This window comes from Delphinapterus leucas, chromosome 5 (assembly GCF_059928025.1).
Source record: "Delphinapterus leucas isolate spDelLeu-1000000601 "Yukka" chromosome 5, BTC_Dleu_Yukka2, whole genome shotgun sequence".
NCBI classification, from domain to species: domain Eukaryota; kingdom Metazoa; phylum Chordata; class Mammalia; order Artiodactyla; family Monodontidae; genus Delphinapterus; species Delphinapterus leucas.
The window spans coordinates 61239568-61250937 of NC_143133.1; the positions used below are offsets into that span (position 1 = coordinate 61239568).

Below are 11370 nucleotides of genomic sequence, written 5' to 3' on the forward strand. Positions count from 1 at the left end.
TTGGTCATTTAGTATGCCTCTCCCTTACCATAAGTCACCTGCCTTAGCCTGTGGCAACACTACCCCCACTTAACCCCTTACAGGAAACCCAGTTCCCTCAACCTGGCCTTCTCTCTGAACTGTGGTCACCCACAGGCTCTGACCTTCACTGCCCCATGTTCTCTACCTTAAGCATTCTCTTTCCCATTCATCAAAACACACCCATCGCTTTCATTCTCCCTCAGACTTACATTGTTAATAGTAATAGCCAATATCTGTGGAGTGTTTACAAACCATCTGTATAGGATCTCATTCAATCCTCACAGCTGCCTTGAAAGACCCATGCCCAAAGCCACACAGAAGATAAACAGCAGATAGATTCCAGAATTCTAAGAGTCGGACTCCACAATCTGTGCTGTTAACACTGATGCCTCCTAAAAGCTATGCAATTGATTTAACAGTAGAGGGGTATCAAGGAGGTCATATTTTCCCTCTCATTGGACTGTCTAGTTATGCATAAGGACTTATAGTCACTAGGGAAATGCTGCTGAAATATACCATGCCTTGCAAACTCAAGTTGTATATACCTTTGCAGCTGTGAGTATATGTGTCCATGTAAGTGGGTAAATATGGAAGCCTACAAGTCACTTACAGTTAATTCTTTGCAATATTCAGGCCATAGTACACAAAGCACAAAGAGTGAGAGTCAGGCTGCCTGCAATTCCAACCCTGTCTTTCCCAGTTGTTTACTGTGTCCCTGGAGTTATTTAACTTCCCTGAAGCTCAGTTTCCTTGGCTGTAAAATGAAGACGACAGGTCTGATAGGATTTCTGTTAGAATTAAAGTAAAATATATAACGTATATAGAACAGTAGCTGACATGAATTGTAAGTGTGCAAAAAATGTTGGCTGATTATTAATTCATCCACTGTATACAGTATTGCACTTGGTCATACATGGTGTGACTGGCATTCTTCTGCCGGCCTAATAAAACTGCATTCCTTTCAATTAGCACTGTAAATTATTCTCCTAATAAACCTACAAAGCACTTCACACAGAAGTAAACATAGTTTTATTAATTTAGTAAAATATAGATGTGGTTATAGTAGCGAGAATGATGATTTTACCTGAAGACTTTTGACTTGGGACAAGCACAGTGATGACCAGTGATCCCAGCTCTGCCATGTGACGCCTGCATAAACTTCGGAAAGTTCCTTTATTTTTCTGAGTTGCACTGTTGTCACTGTTGTCATCTGGAAGCAGTGATCTGTAAGCAATAATGCCTACCCCACAGGACTGTTTTGAGGATGAAATGAGTAAATATGCATAAAGGTCTTAGTGCCTGGCAAGCAATAAGCATGTAATTATTGGCTGCTAGATGAAGAATAACTGAGGTTTGAGCTGAAAATAGCTAGGCTCCAGGCAGAAGCATTCTGCAGTTTGGATCAGGGAGAAAAGAGTAAGTCACTTTCAGATTACCTTTTTCTGGGCAATCTGAAAGACAACTCTTTCAAAATCTAGAACTTAATATCCATTTCCACATCCAGTGAAGGCCAGTAGTGATCATTCCTTTCCTTATTCTGAGAAGTTATTACTAGCATAAAGTAGTACCTGGGTTTAGGTGTTTTCAGTAACATCCTGCTAGTTACGTGGCTTGAAAATCTTCTCAGCTTCAGTAAGTCTTTTCTCTTTCAAACTGTCCTTCCAGATTTTAATTGCCTAATGCTTGAGACTTACTTTCAATTCTAATTCAGAGACCTTTAATGTGGGCCCATTAATTCTTGGTCAAGAATCTTCCTGAGTTTCTACAAGAGCAGGAGTGGGGATAATGAAAAGTCATAGTAAGCCAAAGCCGGCACCACTGTAGAGGACTCCTACCTGAGTGCCCCTAAAACCTGGGCAGCTGCCTCTGCCTGGTGCCAGCCCCCTCCTACCCCCTCTACAGTTTAGCCACATCTGTTTCCTGACAGCTGAAAGGAAAATCGGACCCTTTAGAATTCTTGATATGAGCACGGTACATACATATTCTTCAGGATTCTGTTCTATTTCATGCTACACTGAGCACAGCTTTAACATTTAATTGGCTGAGATAAAAACTAGCATGATATTATACTTCAATAAAAAGATTATAAAATGTATACTTATGATATATGCACTTTTATATATATCAATTTTATAATTTTAGTACAAATGTACACTCCACTATTTCTCTGAATTTGAGTCACATTCTTTTGACTAACAACCAGATGTTTCAAAATAGCCTACTGTGCATGGTTTCCTCTCTTAGCATTTATAAATAGTACCCTGACCTCTTTTCCAACTAAATTTGAGGGCTTATTCCTATTGGTTCTGTAATTATCAAAGTCTCTTTTTCTTAGGTAGAGGGTATCTCAGCAAATGTCTCTCACCTTATTGACTCATTTATTTACATTTATTCATTCAATAAATATTTAAGGAACGCTAACTACTCTCTCAAAGATAACAGGGGGAAATATTTGCAGTTCAAGATAATACCTATTATCTCATTTAAGAACAGTGCTAAGTCCTATAAAGAAAGTGAAAATGCAATGTATTCTCTCCAAGAGTTTAAAATCTAAAGGGATAGATTAGACATGGCTGTAAGCAAGGGAAAATGGCATGCATAGGATCAGTTCTTTACTAGTCAGTAAGTGCCAGTAAAGGAGGAACACCAAAATTGAAAGACTCGAATGTACTGAATAAAAGCACTTAAAGAATAATGATGAGCAAACTCAAGTTTTGTGACCTTGACTTACACATGGTTTATATTTTAAGTATTGTGTTATGTTTAATTACATACAGAAGTAGCACCACCATCTTTCAAGAATGCCAAGGAACTCCAAAAATCTCAAATCAACTCCATGAATATAAGTGAAATATGCAGCAATTCAGAACTCTGAGGATGGAGTGATCAGTGAAGGAGCTATGGAGGGGAATTTCAAGATGTATGGGAAGAAATGTAGCAGGTGAAGACAGCAGTATCTCAAGTAGAAGGAATGACACAAAGGGGGCTGTGAGGGAGCTGTCTTCAGGCAATCAAGGAGACGAGAATAGCTGGGAAGGACCTAGGGTTCAACAGGTAATGAAAGGTGATGACAGAAAAGGAAGCTGGAAGTGGCCATGAATGGGCTTAAATATTGTGAACTTCATCAAGATACTGTGCAAGTGTCTTGGCCACTACTTTCACCACGACCACCCCCAGGAGCCCATCACCTGATAATCAGCATGGAGACCACACTTCTCTTCTACCTTTCCCTGATCATCTTTCCAATTCCAAACTGATTAAACCATTCTCTCCTCTTCCTAAAGCTATGTAATGTAACCAGAAGTCCTTTTCTCTGCATCCTACTTTTTTTGCGTCCTACTTTTATCTTCTTTGTTCCTTCCTGAGTATTCCTTCACCTACTCATCCACCAGGTACACAAACAGTATAACACAGAAAAATAATTCTCCCCACCTCTTCACTAGTAGTTTTCACCCCTGAAGCTGCTCAAAATGATTACTCCAATCCATGTCCGAACTCCTTTGCTCCCTCTATAACATGGGTAAGGAAGTAAGTTTGTTCTGAGTCAAAACTGTAAAAATTTCACAGGTCACATTTCTAATTAGAAAGGATCATGCAAAGAGAATACCATTGACCACTATTTCAATTAAGGAAATAGTGAGCAAAAGGTTTAGCTATAATATGTATTTAATCTGGCCAATACTTTAAAAAACCTAAAATGATAAACTACAGTGGTCCAGGACTTCACAGAAAAGATTGAGAAGACATCTCATAGCCTCTAGTCTCTCATCAATCACATTTGGTCAAAGATAAGAACTATTTCCAACATTAATAAGATGTTCTTTACCTAACTAATATTTTACAGAAAATTCCCAAAATCCCTCAGTTTAGAAAGTCCAAAAATTGGGTTCAATGAATGAGTCAACAAACAAGGGGAAAAAAACCAAAACACTTGTTAAAAGAAAACATTAAAAGAACCACTTGCTAAAAGCAATGGTTGTCATTTATAAGTAGCATTTTTATAGCATCTTTCACCAAACTTTCTCAAAGTTGCAAGGAGGTGGGATAGAAAGAAACAAAGCAAAAAGAAATAACTTCTCAAATATCATGACATTTACAACCCAGAGTCCTAAGCGAGTTTTTAAAACTTCATAGTCTTATGGTGCTAATGTAAGAGTTTCCAAGAAAACTGTAATTCATTATAATCTTACTCCTATACTTGATCACAGTAAGTAGTTGAATTGAAAAGTACTCACTGAATATCTATGAGCCAAACACTGCTAGAAAGTTGTAGTGATGCTAGATGATTAAGAATTTGTTTTTAGAAGCAGATTCACAGATAATATAGAGAACAAACTAGTGGTTGCCAGTGGGGAGAGGAACAGGGGAAGGGGTAATACAGGAGTAGGTGGGGGAAAAAAAGGGCTGTTATGGGATTATATGAAATCATGTGTGCGAATCTTCTGAAAACTGTGAAGCACTATAGAATTCAAAGAATCTTTCATTCAAAAAAAATTTAATACACAAGAGACATAGGAAAAATTCATATATGTGTGTGTGTGTGTGTGTGTGTGTGTGTTTAAATGTACCATCCGTTTCTCCTTTCAGGGACAATCCATATAAAATCTGACAGGCTTACAGAGGAAGGAAAAACTACAAACACACACATGACCAGATAAATAAGTTTTAACAAGTCATTTGACTTCCCCTCTAGGTACATTTTAATTTAAATAAATCTTTTAGTACTGACAAATCAAGTCTATATAAAACACTCTTGGTGTTAAGACCCACCTTAAGTGCGTATGTGTTAAATATCTGTTTGAAAAGGAATCAGGGAGATATTTCCACTTTAGGCTCTAGCCTAGTTCCATGACCCATTTTACTTTTTTCTTTCTTTTTTAAACATAGTTGAACAGTGGAATGTCATTAGGATTTTCCCCTCAATATTTCTCTTGTATGGGCATAAAAGTCACAACTAAGAGTTCAAAAATATTTTTCTTTTTTTTCCCCCCCTTAAAAAAGTTAGCTTCCTTTTTAAAACAGCCATAACTTCATCTTCCAATTATTTATGGGCAAAGTTCCATAAACTCATCTGGGTGTAGAGTGCTTAAGTGAGGGGGGAAATCAATACTGAGCTTATAAGTACAATATTGTTATTGGTAATCACAGTGACATCCGATTAAATGTACTTTTAAAAATAGCTTACTTTTCAGTACGCTTTTTTTTTTTTTAACCAAAAGGGTATATTCCACTGAGCAGCCTACTTCAAGGACAAGCTTGCAAAAAAAAAAAAAAAAAAAAGTTGCTGTCACCATACAAACTTGCGACAGCCTAAAATGTCACTATTCCACACAAACTAGCTCCTAACTTGCCTGTAATTATCAAAGATTATAGTTCACAATATAATTTCACGAAGGCTTCCCCCAAATCAAAATTGCTCCAGATCGCCGCAAGGAGGTGAGGGAAACGTTTAAGAAAACAAGCGAGGATGAATTTACTTTACTTAATGAGATGGGCAACCATTCTCCCAGGATACTCTGTCTCCAAAAGTAAACGAGATCAATCCGGTAAACTCACTGTCTACAGCTCTCGAGTATAAGGTTGAGTTCAGGCAAGTGGAGGACAAATTATTGTAATTAAAGTTAATTAACAGGCCTGCCGTCTCAAAATGTAGAACAAGCAGGGTGCGGGGGAGCACGGAGATCCGAGCAAACTCATTATCTCTACCGAGAAAATAACCTGGTACCTGAAACTCAAGAAAGGGCAGCTCCTTTCCGAGGAAGGGGTCTAGTTGTCTAACCGGATTGTCACCCTCCCGAGTCAACTCCCATTAGTAAGCGGAGTTTTTGTGTCACTTACCCACTTCTGGTTTCCTTTTAGACGCCCACATGCGGGAGCGAAATCCAAGGGGCAGAAACCGGAGCCGAACACTTGGCGCTCTGGAAATTTACCCGGAAAGGTGCCGGAAAGCCCCGGCTCAGCCCGAGACGGTCCTCCCGCGCCGGTCGCGGCCCCGCCGACCAGTTCCCTGCGGCCCTCGGGACTCGCCCTGCGCGCGGGCAGCGGACCTGGGAGGCGCGACGAAGCGCCGGCGTCTCTCCCAGCCGGTTCGATAGGTCCTCACCCGTCTGCCCCAGGCGCGGGGCCTCCTCCTTCCCTGTCCCCGCCAGCTGCCCGCACGCCGTCTGCTTCCAGGAGGCGGCCGCGCGGGCGGCGCTGTCACTCCGGCCGGCACGCCGCGGCCGCCGCACCTGGAGGCGGGGAGCGCGGACCTGCGCGCAGCTCCGGAAGCGCCGCGCCCGCCGCCCGCGCCCTGCCCAGGTGCTTCGGCGCCGCGCCTCGGCAGCTTCCTCCCGGCCAGCGGGGGCGGGGAGAGGCGCCTGGCGTGGGGGCAGCGGGGCTCAGCGATCCGGGCAGCCGAGCCGGCCTCCCGGGTTCCACAGCATAGTTGGGTGGCTGACTCAGTCCGCCGCGACTTGGCCGCGCCTGGCACCCTCGCCACCTGACGCACCTCGGCCCCGAGGCTCCCGGCGGGGTTAGACAAGCTGCGAGGACGCGTCCCGAAGCCCAAAGCGGCGAGGTCATGACCCTCCTGGGACGTAGATGCCCGTGACCCTACCCTGGCTCCGGCCAGCCGGCCAGTTGGTTGGTCGGTACGCACTGATGGGTGGGTTGTCAAGTGGGCGGAACCTCACCACCACTGGTTATTCGTATTACCCTACTAAGTACTTTCCAGGTTGCCTCAGCGTTTCACAAATTTAAGACTCATCTAGGGCGCTAATTTTCCCAGGCTGCTTCTGCGTAAAGTTACATTCGATGGGCCCGGGAATCTATTTACCAAGGCCCGTACTGATTAGGCTGAATGCATTATATCGGATCCTCCTTCACGTCTCTGTGAGGAGGGCATTAATATTCCCATTTTCTAATTGAGGAGTCTGCGGGGCAGAACAACTTGCCCAAGCAGACACAGCTTTAAGCGGTGGAGGTGATTTTCCATTTAGATCTGAACTAACACAGCCTCCTCATTGATTTTTTAAATTCCCCTTTCTTGTCTCCACGCTCCCCCCCCCGCCCCCCCTCCGAGGGAAGGGATAACCCTGCCCTAGTCCTTCTGGCACCTGAGATTGTTAGATCCGGGAAAGACATTTCCCCTTGGACTTGGACCTTGACACTCTGCCCTTGGAAGTAAAAATAAGACAGCAAGAAAATACAGGAATCCAAAAAGAAAAACCCTTGTGCGCCACAGAATACCTAAGTGTCCATAAAATCCACTTGTCTGCTGGTGAGTTCAAGGGCCAGCTCCTTATTTTTTAGTTAACATCTTTTTACAGGCTGTGCCTGAAATTGTCTCCCTTAAAAGATGAAATGTCCTTATCTTTCCCCTAGACCTGTTGATGGAAGTAAAGCAATTAGGGAAAGCGCTGAGCTTATTATAAAAATGAAATAACTGGTGAAGTCTGAAGTGTGGGAGGCTTCCCAGGAGCCCAGGCCCTAGGGAGGCCTCATCTTCACCAAAACACCTGCCCATCAAAAAGCACCCTCCTGCCCCTGGGGAGACTCTGAGACAGCTGTGGCAAGCATGCTCCAGAGACACCAAATCTCCAGTTTCTTTTAAACTAAATACTTTATAGCAAGCCCTAGTTCCACCGGGAAAGTTTTCTTGACATTTTCCAAACCTTGAGGATTGTCTTTTTTTTTAATTCCTGTAGAATTTTATTTTTGTGGCTCTTTCTTGACTTTATGTTAAGTCCATACTCGTTGTGTTTTTTTAATTTTTTTCCTCTCCCTCAGAGTTCTCACATACTTGTCATTTATTTTTATCTTTGTAAGCCATCTTAAATCCTTTTCTGAACAAGGTGGGTTATAAATAAACGAAAATTCTTACATCAGTTATGGTATGTCTCAGAACGTCAAGCATCGTTACTTGAATACTGAGTCCTCAAGTTACTTCTCTTGGTAGATTTTATAAAATAACTGAGAATTTGTGCCTCTTTGCAGCAATATCTTAGTTCCTTGATTATTATTCTGTCATTTATTGTTTGAAAATTCTATTGAACATTTACTTTTTAATAGTTTGAAAATACAGTGGTTAGCAAAGACAATACGACCCCTAGATTTACAGTCTTCTCTGAGGGGAAATAAAGTTAAGCACTGTAAGGCACACCAATGATTTAATAATAGCTCTGGGAAGTGAAAGAAAAACAATGCTCCCTCATTGAAAGTATACATTGGTTATAAGAAATATGCTGATCTTAAGAACCTTAATATATGAAGGAAAATAAAAGACGTCTGAGGCACTAATCATACCAGGTTCTAGCCAAACACCTAAGATATATGTTGTATATGTTGTACAACAACTCCGTGAGTTGGAATTCTTTTTCCAGTTTTATAAACATAGGCTTAATTGAGACTTAAAGAGATTAAGTAGTAAATAGTGGATAAATTGAACACATCTAGGTATTCATAGGCTATACATTATTTATTTAGCAGCCCTCAGAGTGAGGCATTCAGGGAGAAAAGGAGGCAGGAAAAATATCTTTATAAGAATTGATGTGTGGAAATCTGTTTACTGCCAAGGCCACTGGAGTATATAGTCCCAGTTAATTTCCACCTATTTATTTATTCCAAATATGTATTTGGAACATATATTTTTATTTCTGGATTTATTCCAAAATGACCCACTCCAACACTTATTTCCTCCATTTTTAGTGAGAGAGCACGGATACCTCTGTCCTTGTCAAATTATGTCTTTGCTCTGCCCATCTCTCCTACTTAGAATGCACTCTGCTTCTGAAAGAGGCAATTTGAGAGAGTGAAAACCATCCTCCTCTCCTCCCCCTCTCCATCCTTCTTCTCCTTCCCTTTCTCCTTACATCATCAAGGTGAACACCCATAGAGCATTTATGTGCCAGTTGCTATTCCCAGCAATTTACTTGTAAAAGCTCATTTAATAATCTCAGCAGCTCCTTGAAAAGATAGAGTTATTATCCCCACCAGGAGAAACTTAGGAAAAAGATGTTGCATGATTTACACCAAATATTCCATAAAACAGAGAGAATTCCAACCCAGTCTTCTCCAGGAACCATCCTCTGCACTGGATTACCTATTAGGGAAAGCACACAGTGCTGGAATTGCAAAGGTCTGTGCTCAAAACGAAGCCTGATCAGTAGGTTGTGACATTTTGAGCAAATTCAACTTATCTGAGCCTCAAGTTCCCCATCTGTAAACTGGGAATAATAATACCTGTGAGAATTTAATGTGATTACATATCTAAGGCACCTAGAAAATAGTAGTCTCTCAATACATCTAATTCTATTCTCTTTTGTCCAATTATTCTTCAAAACTAGGTTCAAATCCCACCTCCCTCTCAAGGCTTTCCAAATCTCTGACACCCAGAATTATTACAGAAGAGAATTTAAAGTAATCCCTCTATTTTTCTATAAAGGAAAATACAATATTACTTTTGCCAAACATAAAATTTTAGGAATGTAGATAAAATAGGCATATGTCTACTTATAATATTTAATTCATCATTTTAGATAAACTATTCATAAAAGTAAAATTATATATCAATGTGGAAATACTGCCTTTTCCATGCATATTTTATAAAATAATTTTATTCAAATTTTAACTTGCAACTTTAACATCAATGACTTCATCATTGGAGCCTCACTTTGAATCACAGGTGTTTTGTTTTCAGAGTATATTATTTTCACTTGTCTAAATTTTTGAAGGTACCTAATTTGCTGAAAGCTTTTATGATTCTGTCATTGGGAATTTTATTACAAACCACAAGTTCCTGCTTGCTTTATATTAAGAAGTTGTTTTTTTCTCATTCATCCCAAATATGTACACTAACGATTCACCAAATTTTTTACTGGTTTTTAAAAGGATGCTTGCAGTAACATGGTACACTTAAAATTGTGAGGTCATACCCCATAAATAATTGCTTAATCAGTTTTAAATATCTTCACCTCCTTTTAACCAATTTCATCAGATGGCTTCTGTATGTATCCTAAACTAGGATTGATTGAGGATGTTTTAGGCTACACTCCCCACTCCCACGGTTCTGTAGTTTGCAGTTCAGATTGATGTACAATAATTACAGGCAGGTAGAGATCCTATGATACACAGGTTCTATGTTCCGGGCATTGTTACACTTTATGAACTCAATTCTCTCAACAGGGCTGACAGGTAGATACTACCATTATCTCTTTTTTTAGCCAGTGAGGAAACCAAGACACAGAAAGATTATTCCATCTAAGAACTCACAAGTAGTAAATAAGGAAGAAAGGATTTGAACTCAGCTAATGTAGATTCAAAGCCTATGCCTTAAGCATTCTGCTATGTTGCCTCAGAGAAGACTTTTAAAGTTTTGACCATAAGGACCTTTTTTCTGATGCCTAATTTTGGGGGGAAAATGAGGTACAGTATATTCAGGCACATACAACACTCTCTCTTGGATTTTCCCATTACCCTTTCTTTTTACTGCTATTGGAGCACTTTGTCAGTGGGCTTTGCATTATGGATATTGAGACATTTTTCTTATTACTAAATATTTGTATAACTGAAGTACTATTACCTCTAATATAGTATTCTTGTCAGTTTGCCTTGCATTATGGATACCTGGAATCTTATATTTGAATTCTCTGAAGTACTTACCATAAGGCCTTAGATAAATGTTTGCTTTATTAAACTGAAATGCTATATATTCATTAGGTTGACTCTTTCCAGTACTTTGTTACAAGTTTTAAGAGTTGCTTTGAAAGTTTTTTCTTAACTCTTTCTCACCACAAGGGAATAGCTTATTGTAAGGTAGACAAAAGAGCAGTGTAAAATATTCAATCAATTCAATTATTGACTAAAAGTTGATGGTATTGTGGAAATAATTTATTTTAAAATATAAGTTTTTCAGAAACCACTAATAATATCAAGAAAAAAGTGAACACAAATTTTCCTATGAAACTAATATTTCAGGAACTCATTTAGGCTCTAGGGATTAGAGTATTTCATTGATACAGATACACATATTTTAACACTTTACTACTTCTGAAATGGAAATTCATCTTAAAATGAATTGCTGTTGACCAGGCAGCAGTCAGAGCATAGCTGTCATTGCCTACGTGTTCATGAACTTGATCATAAATGTTTATGTTGTCGACATTTCATTGAAGTTACTCGCACTGACATTGCTACACATGTTGAGTCTGTCATTTAAAATGTCTTCAGAAAGATTATACTAGATTTCTTTGCAGAAAGGCAAAGAAACAGGGCTGTGTAAGATTTGATAAAAATCTATGTCTAAATAATTCTCAAAGAGCATTTTCATATGTATACATAATAAAAATTCTAAACGAATAGTGTTATATC

The 11370-nt window shown here is 39.8% G+C and overlaps 1 protein-coding gene across 13 annotated transcripts in view; it reads right to left on the minus strand.

Annotated features, from left to right (window-relative positions):
• Window positions 1-6310, minus strand: part of ARAP2 (ArfGAP with RhoGAP domain, ankyrin repeat and PH domain 2) — a 196600-nt gene extending 190290 nt beyond the window's left edge. For 7 of the 13 annotated variants that reach the window (XM_089911753.1, XM_089911747.1, XM_089911746.1 and 4 more), the window contains exon 1: window positions 1106-3447. In XM_089911753.1, the coding sequence (XP_089767879.1) occupies window positions 1106-1176 (71 nt within the window). In that variant the 5' untranslated portion in view covers window positions 1177-3447. The other 6 variants (XM_089911748.1, XM_089911745.1, XM_089911750.1 and 3 more) reach the window with 6 other exon arrangements.
• Window positions 6311-11370: the final 5060 nt, after the last annotated feature.